At 27.7% G+C, this 17,607-nt stretch overlaps 1 protein-coding gene and 2 non-coding genes across 5 annotated transcripts in view; all 3 read left to right on the plus strand.

Moving 5' to 3' along the window:
• bdg (bedraggled) overlaps positions 1-17,607 on the plus strand; it is a 39,587-nt gene that overhangs the window by 2,363 nt on the left and 19,617 nt on the right. For 2 of the 3 annotated variants that reach the window (XM_035088734.1, XM_035088742.1), the window contains exons 3-4: positions 2,890-3,901; positions 7,419-8,318. In XM_035088734.1, the coding sequence (XP_034944625.1) occupies positions 2,919-3,901; positions 7,419-8,318 (1,883 nt within the window). In that variant the 5' untranslated portion in view covers positions 2,890-2,918. Of the gene's footprint in view, positions 1-2,568; positions 2,590-2,889; positions 3,902-7,418; positions 8,319-17,607 lie in introns of those variants that run through there. The other variant, XM_035088748.1, reaches the window with a different exon arrangement.
• Positions 11,683-11,754, plus strand: TRNAD-GUC (transfer RNA aspartic acid (anticodon GUC)). The gene has a single exon. It is a non-coding gene; the product is annotated as a tRNA-Asp (tRNA).
• On the plus strand, positions 13,618-13,689 carry TRNAD-GUC (transfer RNA aspartic acid (anticodon GUC)). The gene has a single exon. It is a non-coding gene; the product is annotated as a tRNA-Asp (tRNA).

The raw sequence follows: 17,607 nt of genomic DNA on the forward strand, positions 1-17,607 counted from the left end.
TATAAGAATGATGAATACTTAATGAATAAAAATTCTACATATAATAACAGTCTCTTGATCTGTATGCGTAAATACACTAATCGGTGACTCACGAAATTTCAAGGGATAAAAGTCTGAGCCCTCAACATATCACGTAGTGTAGGTCGTGTAGTCTACCAAATGAGCATACATTAATTTAGAAATGTATACATATAGGTATGCCTATAAATGTATGTAAATGCGAATTAAAGCCCTATAGAATATTACAAATGAATCATTTTCATTTTAAAAATTACATTCATTATGATGCATTAACTTGCAAGACTCTCTGGTTGGTGTAACTAATTGTTTTTCTAATAATAATTAAACCATAACGTTGATTAACTTGATGTGAAAAATTATTTTACTCTTGTTATTATTAGTCGTTGAATATCCATCACAAGCATAAACATAGATTATTACTATTTTCTGACCCACAATAAATATTGCATTAGAAAATATTATTTTATTTATAAAATTGTTATAACAGTCAAAATACTTCTATTTGTTAACAATCTTTAATCCAATTTCTCAAATATAAATTTCTGACTCTAGGCTTATTTAAAACAACAAAATTTCTTGAACTTCTTGAATTAAATTTCTTCTATTGTATTCCCAGAGTACATAAATATTATTTGAATTAAAATCACTTGACTTTTTTAAAAAATAAAACTATATTAATTCTTTAACGTTACTAATTGCTCTTCACCATCACTCTTAACTTGAATTTGAACTTGTTACAATTATAATAATATTTTCTCCATATATTCATTTATGCACATATACCATTACTATTCATTGTCATAACTTCCTTCCTATTTTAACACAATTTCACATTCTTATCATAAAATTTTACACCTCTATCGTTGTTTTATTTTAATTAAATGTGAACTATTAAATTAAAAATCCAATTATAATCATAAAACAATAGTCGCATTGCATTACAAACTTCTAATTAATAATAAAAAATACAAAAAGGAAAACTAGTTAAAAAATATATTTCCAAAAATTATTTAACTTCCCAATAAGAATTTATTGTAATGAGGTCGATTTTGAAATTTGTATTTTTCTATATCTTTACGTTTTGAGACATTTAGAAACATATTAGAAGGTTTAAAAATAGATGTATGTATGTATGTGCGTACGTATGTCAGGTTTTTTTTGTTTTCGATATCTTGAAACTATTGAATTCTTAAGATATTGACTCCAGACAAATTTTATTCGAAAGATAATACAATGAAAGAGATCTGAGAGGAGTTTGAATGAATTTGGTAGAGCCGTTTTTATAACAAAAAGATTAAAAAATAAGTATTCAGTGAATAGAGCAAAAAAGACATATGAAATGAATTTTACTTATTTAGTGATTAATATTATTAAAAACTGAGGTTAATATCAATACAATATGGTGGCTGATGATTTCACATGACTCTCAACATGTATATATTCAATTTATTATAAATATATTTATAAAAAATGGGATATATAATTGTAAAAATAGGTCTGGGCTTAGTTTGTACCCCTACGACGAACTTCCCAATACTTGAAAACCGTAATTTTGCCATCTTTTGATTTTTTTGTTCAATCCCATAAAGTTAATGATAATTCAATTAATTAAAACTATTTTTAATTGTTTATGAAAAATTGAATTTATTATAAACAATACATAATGGTCTGGAGTCATATGAAGTTATTAACAAATATATTATAATGACCTCAGTTGTTAATCATCTAATAAGTACAATCTGTTTCAAATATCTTCTTTACGTAACTTATTTTACTCTCTTTTTATTATAAAAAAACAACCGTAGTCGAAATCTTCAGTGGTTCTCAATTATGATTATATTCGATGAAAATTAATAAAATATCATAAACAACTTGATCTGATTAAACAATTGTACATTGTTTATAACAATATTAATTTTTTATAAACAAAAAAAACTAAAAGATTACAAAATTACAGATTTCAATAAATGGGCAGTTCGTCGTCAGGACACAAAGTAAACCCAGACTCATGTTTTAATATGCTATAGTAATTAAACATATAGGTTTCAATTAAATAAAGATAGAAAAACAATTTAAATAATAACCCAAACTTCAAATTACTAACTAACTATGAAAAACAATTGATGTAACAGGAAAAGAAAAATTATGTAGTTTGTTGGTAACGATGAGAATTATGTTGTACTGATTTAAATGTAAAGGTACTGATTATTTAGGGAAATAAAAGTTTATTGAAAAATTCTATTAAATTGCAATCGATGTACTTTGAGAGAATATACACTTTCTTCTGCGTACATTTACCAACACCATCAGACGTCATTTTCGTAAAGTACTATGTGGCCATGGATAAGGAGAGATAAATCGTAAAGTTATCGCATTAATGTTAATCAACCCTAAAAGCTCATGAGTTATCGTATACATCAGTCTTAACTTAAAATGTATATCAGTCTCTTTGGTGCATTGAATAGATTGAGTCAGAAACAAATACCATCATCATTATAGTTATTGGAATATTATTTTCTAGGTGTAGGATGTTTTTACGAGATATTTTTAAATCATTTTACAAAGATGGTGAGTATAATAGTGTTCTTACTTTTAGCTGAATCATTCATTGCAGAATTTCAAGATATTATTTAATGTACGTTAAACAACGGTACTTTTTTTTAAAAATCCTGACAAGAGCCGCACCTCTAAACTCTCACGGTTCGATCTCGATCCTGGTCACAGGGTCAACGTAACACTTAGTAAAGTCACGACATAGATGTAGGCCAGTTACAAGCAACAGAAACTTTATTTGATGCAACTCAATGTAATCATGTTATCAAGATAAAATAATAATTAATATAATCATGATTTTTTGATATGTTACAGCAAGAGCACGTCGCAAAAGTCATCATAAAATGGCAACAGCTATTGCTGAAGATGAAGACTTGATTGACTTGGATGGTAGAGCTTGTGTGTCGACTATTGTAGTGCCTGAAATCAATTCTGAAGAACAAGAGCACCTTCTGGATGTCTGCCCACCTAAACTAGAACAAAAATTATCACTCACTCGTGAACACAAGTTAATACGAGAGCATTGTGATAATGGAGATGTCTTGGTAACTCTAGGTCATGATCAAGTTGTTCCAGTGCGTAAAAGAATAGATGTTGTATCATCAGAAACTATCAAACGGATTCGTGATATTACAAAAAATTTAGAACCAGTTATTACTGCTTCCCAACATTCAGATAATGTGGAAAGTGCAATAAAATGTAATAGAAACCGAGTAGATGGTTCTAGGACGCCACAAGAGTATTTTCAGAGTTCAGATGATCTGACCTTTGAAGCTCAAGCAATACGTGCCTTCGATTTCCTGTCTGAATTGGATGATATCGATGATGACAATCTAGAAGAAAAGATTGATGATCGAGAAGTAAATAAAGAAAGTCAAGATTTAAATGAATCAATTACCTCTGAAAAGCCTTTAATAGTCTCTTATCCTTTAGAACCGACTTGTTTAATTCAAATTAGTCCTAATAAATTTCAAGAAGTTGATAAGAATATTAAGAATCGAGAAAATTATGAAAAACAACAAGTAGTTTATTCTAAATGTAATGAAGAAATTATCAAGAATTCTCGAGATAATCCATGTTTCGATGCTTCATCCTCATTAAGAAAACAATGGCTCGTGTCTGCTGCAATTGAAAGAACTAAGTCGGTCAACTTTGATACTCAATCTCAATATACCTCAACAACTGGACAACTGAAGAAATCAGGGAAGAAACTAGATAGCAAATCATGGAGTGAAGGCTTTGAAAAAACTTCTAGCATCGTTGATTATTGCCAACCTTCGACATCTGCCGGAATTACTGCGACTTACAAATCAATTTGTTCTATTGGGTAAGTTTTAATAAATTTTTATTATTATTATTATTATTATTATTATTATTATTATTATTATTATTATTATTATTATTATTATTATTATTATTATTATTATTATTATTATTATTATTATTATTATTATTATTATCATGTGTTTTACTTGTTAAGCGTAAAATTAAGAACATATCAGTATTGTGATTCTCTGATTCTAAAATGTTAAGAAATACGTGTTTATAAAGAAGAAAGTGAGAGTCACTCTCGCATTCAACTATCTCATGACTCAACTATGATTTTCTCAGCTTGGATGATGAAAGAAATTTTGCTAACTGTATTATTGCTGTCACAGTAATAAGGTTTTAATAATAATCAAATGCATTAATATCTATTCCTATTAGAGTATGGCTAATGCAATGGATACTTATTAATTATTATCATCGTGTTGAGTGGATATAGATGTAAAATTTATTGAATTTAATGCAATTATGATTATGAACGATAAAAATCATATAAATAGCTCAATTTTTTATCCTACTGATGAGCTCACTGATCCTAATTGTAATCATCTTCTACGTGTAAGTTATACCTAGATCATTTATGAGAATTTTTGTTATTGCAAAAGGGATCTTCATGCATAATGAAATGATTTAAGTCACAACCAGATGAATAATTTAAAAAATTTTACATATACGTTACACTCTTGGATGAAAGCTATTTTGCACCTGACTTTCACTTGGAGTCGTTTTATGAAGAGAAAATGAAAAAGGGTTAAGGAAATTGGATGGATTAGTACATTATGTTAAGTTAATTTAATGAAAACTAAGAATTAAAAAAAATTTTTTTCAGATAAAAAAATATGTTTTTTCAAACAAAATAAATTAGTCATTGAATAGGAATGATATAGATTATGAAAACATTACTGAAATTGGCATAAAGTAAGATGGCTAAAGGTAAAGCTAAAGGTTCTTTGAATTAGATGTTAAAATGTCATAAGTTTTTGCTCAATATTTTTAAATTTCTCGATTTATAATTTATTATTAAGGTTTCGAGTTTGACTCATGAATCTTGTTTAGTTTTTTAGTTGAAAATCTTCAGGAATTCTTAGAATAATGTTGATCAAACACTTTCAATACGTGATAACAAAAAAATTAATTATGAAAATGTTATCATCCATTAATTAACATAAACTAAATGCTTTAAATTCTAGTAATTTATGAATCGAGATATAATTCCTTATTGTAATAAACAAAAAACAATGTATTCAACTGCTTATGTGGTATGTGAAATTCAACAATGAATTTTTTTATTAAAGTATAAATACTCGTTTAAATTGAGTTATTTTACGGTTAATCCATTATTTATTTAATTAATTAATTTTTGTGTTGAAGTTAACTTAAGTAGATAAATTTCCCAGCAGAATTGGTTTTTCTTAATTATTCATGAAACCTTATTATCAATTGAATATAAAAAACTTTGAATTTAACTCAACTACTTATAACTTATAAATAATTTTTTAAAAAAAGGTAGTTATTAGATATGAAGATATAGATTTTAATATGTTACTTTTAAATTATTGAATAAAAAACAATGAAAATGTAATTTAAAAAAAATATATAAATACAATATACAATACAGAAAGAATTTTGTTAAAGATAGTCCCTTTAACTCAAAAGTTTAATTAGAATGTCTAAAGCATTTCAACTTATTACAACATTTGACTCAATTGTAACGATTCTACTTTTGATAATTGATGTATTTATTAACAACTAATTAATGTCAGGATTAAACATCAAAACTGATTAAACTGTCATTCAAATATCATATTTTTCGATTCCACATTATTTATAAAAATTCAATTGTTTATTTTAACAAACACTCTAATTAGTATTCACACTGTAAATCCCAGTTTTCCAAAATGCATTATTTTAATGAGGATAAGTGTATTAAATATGACGTCATCCATTTGATTAACATTGTAGTCACTTTTAACGCATTTCTGAGTGTGAAAAAAGTGACTACAATGTTAATTAAATAGATGACGTCATATTTAACACACTTATCCGCATTAAAATAATGCATTTTGGAAAACTGAGATTTACAGTACAAGCTGTAATGTAATTTTCATTTTCCGTTTAAAACTTGTATTGTATGTGAAGTCGAGTGAAGCACCAAACAACACAAACGTTAGGGTAACTTTAATGACCCCCTGGGTTTCTCTTGACGACGAATGTTTCGAGCAAAAGCACGTGGTTACTAGCGTGAAGCACACATTTCGAACTAAATCTACACGCAACATTACCGGAAGTTTTAGCGCATGCACCACCGATTTGAAATGTGTGGGTCTAAATACATAAAAGATCTTTTAAACAGCCATATGCATTCTAACACGTGTTCTCATGTTCATTTGGTTAGTAATTTATAAGTAGAAAAAAATTCAAGACGATAAACAAAATATATGATAAATTGTTAAGAGTAAGAGGAGACAATAGATATGTAAACATTTCTCAACGTATGGTACGTAAAGGAATTACATAATTTGAGAAAATTTTTTTTAATAATTATAATTATGTTTTTAAAAGACGTTCTTAAGAATTATTTAATATATAGAATATTTCACATTAAAAATTCATAGGAAGCATTAAACAAAGTCATGTTCTTGAATTATTTATGAAAAATAAATTAGACGGCGTTTTTTTTCTCCTGAGAACTCTTCTTCAATAAAAATAATTTAAAAATTAATAAAATTTAGGTTTATTCAGCTGAAAAAAAATTATTAAAAATGTTGTCATATTTTACATTCAAAAAAAAAGTGTCGTTTAATCTTATTTATTCTTTGAATAACAGTGGTAAACATATAACTGCAAACTGAAGAAATTGGCGTCTTAATGTGTTTCTGAAACAAAAGTTTTAGTTAAAAAAAAATTTTTTCTCATTCAGCCTAGATATTTTCAATGAACACTTCCAGTTTTTTATTTTTATTTAAGTAATTACGGTCAGAGTGTTTGTTTGAAAACCATATAATATATATTAAAAGGGAGAAATATTTTTCACTATCACTACGAATAATTTAATTTAAAAAATTTATATAACCACTTAAAACGACTGATGAGAAAAAAGTATGTATAATACATTTTTTATAAAATGTTCTTTCCTATGCAAAAGATGTCCATAAAAATGATTTGTTACCACGAATATTCAACATTAAAGTTATTTTTTGTGCTTTTTACTTTTTAAATAGTAACAAGTGATCACACAAATGCTTTACAAATACTTTAAATATAGATTTTCAAAATCCATCCTTGAAATGATAGAAAATTTTTTCTCAAACAAACAAGTTATAAAAGAGTATTTTAACATCATAGATTTATCGAATAATTAATGAAATGAATTATAACGTAATAAATATACTATACTTTAATCAACACCTTAACACTAGTTTAAATAATTTGCTTGATTTTAAAACCTAATGTTATCCATCTATCAAACCATTTACTCCATCACCTGCTGACAAATGATGCTTATGAATAATTTTCAGACAATCAGAAATACCATCAGCATCTTCATCAGAGTGCTCTGAAGTAGACTGGTCTTGGGTAGAAGAATTAGAACGTCAACGATCTTCAACTTCTCGACCAAAATTGTCTACTTCTGAATACGCTCCCACCACTGCAGTTACTGGCACATCGTCGTCTAATGCGAGGCTTGCGTTCTCCACGAGTGAACCGAAGGGACCGAGCATGCGCTCGTTAAGGCCGAGTGATCGGCTCTCCAATGGCAGTGTCGCGATGTCCGTTGACGTGACGGGCAAGCCTGTGGCTTCCACATTGTCTCAAAATGATTTCAATCATAGTGACGATACATCAACAACTACAACAACATTTGAAACAGCATCAATGCATAGTGAAGGTACAAGTCATTCAACAAATTGCGATTCAAACAATGCTGTTGTAAACTCTCCCGCCAGTTCTTGGATGCGCTCTTCCATGCGCAGACTTCGACACCTTCGTCTTCCTGAAGCTCAAAGAACTCGAAGATCATCTGCAAATATTGAATCAGATTCATTGAGACCAGTTTCTGCTCCAAATTCTCTGCCTGATATAGCACTAATTGCGCCGGAAGTTTTAGCAGCTCACACTAACAGTAGTAATTCTGAAACAGTCTTAAGACCTTCTAGTGCACCAGTTGTGAGAACAGTAGACAATACATCAAGTCCGGGAATTATAACACCTCGAAGAGGTCGACGGAACGGAAGATCTAGGACTAATAACCGTGCTGAGAGATTTAGTTGTCAACGTAATATCAGTAGATCATCATCAAGAGATAATTCTGTTAGTTGTGTTGGTGGCAATAGTGATGGTGCTGTGGAAAGTAATGTAGCAAGGAGAATTAATAATTCTACTCAACATTCAAATAATTCAACTTCAAACACAAGACGGTGAGTCTTTAGTTTATTTTCGAGATCTTTAGCTAACGGCGATTTGAATGCTTGAAAAATGGAAAGAATAATTTTTTCTAATGCATCAACCGACCTTATATGTATATGTGTGACTGACATTTAAAATTATTTTGATTTTTGCTTATACTCTTTAGCAACAAAGAATATGACGGTAGAAAACATTCTAAAATATATTTTTTTATTTTGAAATATATTCTATCATCCATTTAACTTCATTCAAACTTTCAATAAGAGAATCAATCATTATATATAAAACTATTCTACATACTACGTCACAAACACAATAATGTTTTGAACATCATGAAATCAAAACAATCCTTCAAAGTATTAAGACAAGTGTAAGCAGAATGAAAGTTTTATTTATTTTCTGATGAATCTGTTATAATATTTTGCACTTTTTAAAGACTCATAATAATACACATATAAGTACATATAATCCGTGTAGTACAGTGAACAAGAAATTACAATTCTATGCTCTCCACCATATACGGTTACAGTGTTCCGTTAATCGTGCGTCTTGACTGTGCCACGATGTAGGCGGTCAAATATTTTCTTTTTTTTTTTTATTCTTCACGTTGAGGATTGCGATGCACACGCGAGAAGTCCGCGCCCGGTTCTTCGCTTCGGGGAGCAGACTGGTTGAAATTTTCTTCCGGTATGATCACTGTGCCACCTTATGCATGTACTTTCAATGATCATCATACACCTTTTATTTAAATTAGCATCTAAATTCAAAGGAACATATTCATAATTGTTCATTTAGATATCATGTTAGAAAATGTTATCAAATATTTCTTCTAAAATACTCTAATTTCTTATTTCAGGATAAATAAATTAAATACTATAATTTATTTTATTTGTAAATTGTATAAAATTATACACTAGATGAAGAGTAACACAAGAAATTGACTCAATGGGTGTATTTCAATTCCGAAATATTAAACTATTAACATCCTCATAAAACAATTTATTTTATCATACTAATATTTTACTTTTTAATTTTCAATGACGATTGTACGAAATGTAGGACAAAAGTATTACTTTTTATTACGCTCTACTCGCTATTTCTTTTAGTGTCTTTCTGGCACCTGATAACCATGACGAAAGTGTTTCTCATCAGGCCAAGTTCCGTATACCGTTACGTAATCCACTCCCCGTTTTTTCATTATTCTAATTCATAATTCTGTTTACCATAAATTTTTAAATCTATTATAGTAGGAAATTATAAGTAAGGCCAGTCTCTTAAAATTGAATTTATTCAAATCAGTATTTCTTTAAATTATTTTACTATGGTCTTTAATAAGCCCATAAAAATGAAACGTTTGGTTTGAGGTTTTATTTTCAAAACGATTATTATTTAAAAAGTTGAGCAATTTTTTTTAATGTTTAATGTACAGTTCATTAATTTAGATAAGGATTATGTATTATTTAATTATTATCATTTTTGTTTAAATCTACATTTTATTTGTTTCATGGCTTAGTGAAATTGAGTAGCACATTAACGATTATAAAAAAAATTAATTAACTGAATTCATAATAACGTTTGGCTTTTTGAATGTTCGAATTAGCCGAAACAATGGACGTGAGCGTTGATGTTGTCAATGAGCAGTTAATGCATTCTAGAAAGTCGTTGGAGTTGAGTGACAGCTGTTATTTTTTTCCATACCATTTTTAAGGTGTGATAATAATTAAACAGAATTCTCGGTTATAAAATAAAATACATTAAGGCTTTTTTTTACATAAAATTGAGGATTTATTGCTCGAAAAATTAGAAACAAGAAATAATGATAAATGAATGGGATCCTTTTATATCATTCTTACCATTAATTTGTTGTTTTATGTTTGCCTAATTGTTGAATTATAAGTATATAAATATCTTTATTAATTATTGATATTTTCAATTAAGTCTTGTATAGTTAGTGCCATAACAAACTCAAAAACATTAAAAGGACCTTTACGAATTGTTTGCGCTAAAATAAACAAAAAAAGATATTTTTAAAACTCTTTCTAAATGTCTTTCATTATTTTAGCTTTTTCTAAAGTGTAATTCAATCATCAATCATATCATGTGTAAAAAAGTACATCTTCTAGGTGATTGAGTTCGAGTAATAATTTTAATATAATAAATGATAATTTATAACTTTCAAATAATGTCGTCAATTTTGAATTCAATATATAATGCTGATAAATGAAAGAATCAATAACAGTTAAATTGATAAAAATTTTTATGTTCGTTATACCAGTTACTTGTCAATCGAAGTAGTGTAACGAAGATGAATATTTTGTTGCACAAGTTATCCTGCTGATTAACCACTAATGCATAGTCGATTATGAATACAGTTGATCGATTATAATTTATACTACAATAATTTCTTTTTGTCATCATACTACGTGTTTGCCACTCTCACCTGAACTTCAACCCTCAGCTCAGGGTTACAATTTTACACGTGGTACGATATAGCTCAGTTTCGTCCCGTAGTGAGTAATATACTATTGCCGATTTATTAGTTCTTTTTTTTACTGTCTTCATCTATAAATTTTTATAGTAAGTATTGATATGATTAATTTCTTAAATATTTGCGATGTATGTTGACAAATTGTCTGATAAAATATCATAAATCTTACCTGTAGTAATTCGTAATGAATTCTTTTTCTATGATCTTAAATTATTTTTTTATGTCGGCATCTTTGTTCCAAGTAAATGACTGTCTAAGTTTTACGGTCAGTGGCTACAATCCTTGATGAGAAAATCCTGTTGTAATAAAAAATCTTCAGGAGCTATTATAATTGATTTGATATTCCATTTCGAGCGTGGCTTTAATCGAAATACCATGTTATCAAATTCAGTCACTTCTAATAAACTTTCAAGTTCTAATTTAATTTCAGATGATTATTTTTGATACTTTTGGAGTAAACATTAAATCACATTGAAGAAAATTGATTGGAGCATTTATTATTCCATGTTATTAACTCCTCATATACATTACAATTTTTTGTAAGAATCCAATCAACTTATGCTGCAAATGATCCACTACTTTCTTACATTTAGAGTAGGAGAAGTTGGTTTTTATTTTTATCAGGCATTGCACAATGACTCTAATGACGTGAATACTTTCTCTCTATAAGAAAACAACTGAACATTTCGAAAAAGAAAGAAAAAAAATTCATATAAGGCATATTTTTCGGATATTTATCAAGTTACAGGAGATTTTAAATAAGAAAAAAAGTATTAATAGAAAGAATGGTTTTTAAACAAAAACTTATCAATAACCGAAGAAATACTAAGACTCCATGAATAAGTAAGTGGAGCTCTTATACCAAATTTAAAAGACAACTCTCAGAGTCTTCGGTAGTATAGTGGTTAGTATTCCCGCCTGTCACGCGGGAGACCGGGGTTCGATTCCCCGCCGGAGAGATTTTTTTTATCGTTCGGATGCACTCATTTCCACACCACCTTAAAGGACCAAGAAAGAGGATGAAGACGTTATTTCTTCCAAGCTAAGGAGGGATTCATATTTTCTTCAAATATGACTTAAATAAAACAAAATAAACTGATGTTCTTAATATTTTTATTGTTCATTAGTAGGCTTAAACTATAGATAGTTATTGAATGACTTATAATTACAAATTAGAAAAAGTTAAAAACATGATTAAGTCATTACAAATTGATAATGGTTAACGGGCTTATAACTATTTTAGACTTGAATATATTCTCTTGGTGTGAGACAATAAATATCATTCATTACCAAAAATGAATATACAACTACCAAGAAAGAGGATAAAGATGTTATTTCTTCCAAGCTAAGGATGGATTCATATTTTCTTCAAATCTGACTTAAATAAAACAAAATAAACTGATGTTTTTAATATTTTTATTGTTCATAAATAGGCTTAAACTATAGATAGTCATTGAATGACTGATAATTACACATTAAAAAAGTTAAATCTAACTAGAAACATAATTAAGTCATTACATATTGATAATGGTTAACAGGCTTATAACTATTTTAGACTTGAATATATTCTCTTGATGTGAGACAATAAATATCATTCATTACCAAAAAAGAATATATAACTACCAAGAAAGAGGATAAAGATGTTATTTCTTCCAAGCTAAGGATGGATTCATATTTTCTTCAAATCTGACTTAAATAAAACAAAATAAACTGATGTGTTTAATATTTTTATTGTTCATTAGTAGGCTTAAACTATAAATAGTCATTGAATGACTGATAATTACAAATTAAAAAAAGTTAAATCCAACTAAAAACATGATTAAGTCATTACAAATTGATAATGGTTAACGGGCTTATAACTATTTTAGACTTGAATATATTCTCTTGGTGTGAGACAATAAATATCATTCATTACCAAAAATGAATATACAACTACCAAGAAAGAGGATAAAGATGTTATTTCTTCCAAGCTAAGGATGGATTCATATTTTCATCAAATATGACTTAAATAAAACAAAATAAACTGATGTGTTTAATATTTTTATTGTTCATTAGTAGGCTTAAACTATAAATAGTCATTGAATGACTGATAATTACAAATTAAAAAAAGTTAAATCCAACTAAAAACATAATTAAGTCATTACAAATTGATAATGGTTAACGGGCTTATAACTATTTTAGACTTGAATATATTCTCTTGATGTGAGACAATCAATATCATTTATTACCAAAAATGAATATATAACTACCAAGACAGAGGACAAAGAAATTAACTTATTTCTAATTTTCAATGAAGTCTATTCTCTTATAATTATTGCTTTAATGTTTTTGGGTGAGAAATGAATGTTTGTGTGCTCTCCGAGGTATAATAAACATTAATCTTTTTATGTGCTAAAAATTAGATGTCGGATCATTCTATCCGAGGTGATTATCAAGGTTTATTTAATCACTGCATGTTATAGGAAGAAACATATAAGTTATTCAATAAAATAAATAATAAGAATCAATTTTTTTTTATTAAAATCCATCGATGAGTGAAATATTTATTGTATTAGATACAGCTTAGGAAATATAACAAAATTTATTTCAGTTGCAATAAATAAATAAGTATATTGTTTCTTTTAAATCGATTGAATTTAAATTAAATTTAAATTAAGATTAAATTAAATTAAAACAATAAAAAAAAAAGTTTAAAATTGTTTTTTTTTCTTTTGCTTGTTATTACTCTAATTAGTTTGATCTTGCAGATTCACCGAAAAAAAATTCTGTTTAAGTGAATGAGCGAGTCGTATCATACAAATTTAAAATCTCGCTACCATGAGTCCTCGGTAGTATAGTGGTCAGTATCCCCGCCTGTCACGCGGGAGACCGGGGTTCGATTCCCCGCCGGGGAGAATTTTTTTTCTGTCAATTATTCGCTGTTTAATAATTTTGGACTACTTAATCAAAGAATCAAACGTAATTTAATTTTTTTTAATTTTCTCATTCGAAGAATCAAACTAAAAACTAAAAATTAGACCAATAGATGACAATAATACATTAATCACGAAGAACGATCAATATTGTAAATACCAGTAATCATTGCAGTTATAAATATGAAAACAGCTACTCTTTAAAATTCTTTTATTCATTAACATACATTTGATATGGTATCAAGCAGAAGGTATTGGATTTATTGAATAATATGTATAAACGGGTAGTGTATTTTGTTTTTATTGACAACTTAAAAAATTGTTTTTGTTAAAAACATAACAACAAGTATAAAATAATCAAATTACCAATTGCTTCAAACATGTTTTATTGCAAAAAATTACCAAAAATTATTATTTCTGTTTTTTTTGCGTGTAAAAATTATGACACATAAATATGAACTCATATTGAATGTTATCAAAATACGTTACATTGTACTCCTAAACCACAATGTACTCTATAAAAAACGGGAAGAAGAATTCTGACTGACGACAGTAACTGAAGAGTAGGTGTTGGATAATTTGCATTGTGCGATTAAAAAAAAGAAGAGGATTTATTTTTGGTACGAAAATATTATATATTGAAACAACTGTAACTTATTCTTATTGCCTAATAGACATCATGAAACCTTATTTTATTACATCGTCAGCAATTCTAGAGCCTTCAATGCATTTTTAAGACGATTTTCTAATCCCAAAAAGCTGCTCATCGACACCAACGCAAAAGTGATCATTAATATGAAGCTCCATAAAATCTGATAATTTAATTATTCATTCATACCATAAAATCGATAAAATAATCTAAAATACATGTAAATCAATTTTCGACTAGCATCTCAAAAATCTTTAGAATAAATCAAATAAAAAGCAAAGTCAAATCTTGGTTCATAAAGACCTCGAGTAATGGAGACCAGAAGTAGCAGATCTTTGTCAGATTGTCTATATAGTTAAAGGTGTAGTTTTAATCCTGGTTCGTACATTGTTTTACCAATAATATTCTCGTGTGTTCACGGCGTTTGCGTGTTCAAGTTAACATGTGAAAGACTTAGCATGACTTGATATTGATTATTTCTAGGCTTAGCCAACGGTCAGCTTGCTCAGAACTGTGGAGAATTTGTTTTATATTTAAAAGGAGGATGAGTAATGAAACTTTATTAGAAAATTTAAAGTACTCTTGATATGTATAGATATATATAAAATAGCCAAGGTTCAACTTTATAATGGTGGAACACAAGAAAATGAAAACAACTTGCTATGACTGCCATTCAGTCTTATGACTTTCTAGAATATTTTTTGTAATTTACCGGGGGATAATTACCACAGGTGCTTTCTGGTGGAAAAGTTTTACTATCGTTATTTTCTGATAAAACCGGAAGTTAGAGTAGTTATCTAGGGGCTTGAAAAAAAACTTGAAATAACTTTCAAAGTACAAATGTAAAAAATTATTTTGCTTCTATAGAACATTATATTGATAATTTTAAAAACATAATGCACATTCCCCGAAGTAAATAATTGAAAATACATATTTCGTAGAAAATCATTTGAACGAAATGTCATTTTACTCATGTTACTGATTAGCTAAAATTTACATTTACAAAACTTTAAATTATTGACAAGTAAGAAGATCGAAAGTATGCGCAAAAGTTTTTTAAATGATTGGATCCAAAAACAATTATCATTATTTTAAAATTAATGTCTCAATATATGTAATTATGAATAATTATAGCATATTTTAACCAAATAATAAGGGAACATTAGTTATTTAATCACTGGTTACTTTTTTCTGATTAAGAATTTTTCATTAAAAGTAATTCTGTTTTGGACGATGAGTAATCGAAGCATCCAAATTCGAATTCCAAGAAAGAATTTTTTACAACATTACACAAAATTGAGTATTGATAGTACAACTAGTAATTTATATACTGTTTTTAATATTTGTCGAGACAATAAATACTTTAGGTTGCTGAACAAAATGCAAAAATTAAATATACTTCATCGATTGATATCTCCATTGAATACCAACATTTTACCTATTTATAACTTCCCCATAATGTTTAGAACATAAACAACATATTTTTTACGTGTACTTAAAAAATGAAAACCCAATAAAGATAAGTGAATACGACTTAAAGAACGAAAAAAAATTCTTTCGATAATACAATTCCAACAATTAAATATTTATAAATTGTAAACACGCCATCATGCTGGTATACTTGAAATATTTTATAGCCTCGATGGTGATAAACGTTGACTTAAAAACAATTCTTTGTTTGAGTTTTTTGCTGTTTTTAAGCATACTTTATTTAGCTGCATATGGATTAAATATAATTTGTAATTTTCACTTCTTGACAATCACATCTCATGAATTTTGAATATAAAATATCTAATTTTCTTTTAATTCTAACCCATTCATTTCTTCAATTTGTATCAATTTAGTTTGATTCATGACCTTTAAATTAATTTTTCATTAACTAAATGTGTATAATTTTAATAAAACAATTTAATTTAGTGATTGGATAATTCGGCATTAACCATCATTCGTAGGGTTCTAATTATTCAATTAAAATTCTTTACGTTTTACACCTTATGTTAATATCGAAATATCATAATATTATTTTTAACTGACCCTCGTTATTTCAATAAACCAACAATCTTCTGAATTAGCATTAAACATATGGTTTTTTTCATCATTTTCTCATTAACTTTTACCACCGTATGGATAGTACCTTTTTCTTCAGCATTGATTTTTTAAATCTTGATAGAATGGTTGCGACGTAATTGATTCACCATTATTGTCATGGTTTAACCAACATACTGTACATTTGTGAATGAAGTCTCATTTCCATTTTTTAACAAAAAAAAGGAATCCTGATATACTTTTCCTACAAAAGTCTCTTCTTAAATTAATGTAAAAATTTACTCCCTTAGGACCACTAATTTTATAAATAATTTCAAGTACTCACCGAACGGTGTCAATTTATAAATTAATTATCTATTATAATTCACTTCTTCTCTGAGCTCATGCTTTTATATGTATGATATTTCGTTATTCAATAAAAAAAGTCGATTCCCGACTTAAGATAATCAATTATCTAAATTATGCAGAAACAGGAATGAATGATTAGCAAACTGAGAATAGGTTGATCAGGATTATAATGATCAATAAGTATATTTCTATAATACTTAAAAACACTGCTTCCACAATTTTTTATGCCTAAACACTAAATATTTTTTTAATCACTTTCACCGTTTTTTTGACTTTCTTTAATACTTTATTTTGGAGAATCACTAAATTTTATTGCATTGTGATACTATATGACAGTATTGTATTGTTATTCTTTCTAAATTCACAGATGTGTATTCTGTATCACTTTATCGAACATAATGACGCTATTAAAAATTATAATTAAATAGGTCCATCACTATACTTTTTGGAGCACATCAATCACTACAAACAAAAGCATTATCCTGAGCACTAGTCATTTAAACAAACTGACTGACATTTTAGAACAATTCTTGGCCAGTATTCTTCCATTATTTCATTGAAATAAGCGCTGTATTAAAATACATTTAAACGATCACATTCATTATATATCTACTATTACTCACTAAATATCATAATAATCACTATAAAATATGGCTCACTCAATTTCAGATAAACTAAATAATCTTAATATCATAATCAAATGCAGGGGACATTATGAAACAAGTCAATGATTAGAAAAGCACATAGAAGAATGTTTTTTCCTACAAACAGCAAACAAAACATTGTGGGCAATTCTTGTAGACGATTTCTTCATCAGATTAAAACAATCCCTGAAATACAATGCGTAATATCACGTA

This window comes from Chelonus insularis, unplaced genomic scaffold (genome assembly GCF_013357705.1).
Source record: "Chelonus insularis isolate UGA/USDA-ARS -01 unplaced genomic scaffold, ASM1335770v1 contig_12_pilon, whole genome shotgun sequence".
NCBI classification, from domain to species: Eukaryota; Metazoa; Arthropoda; class Insecta; order Hymenoptera; family Braconidae; genus Chelonus; species Chelonus insularis.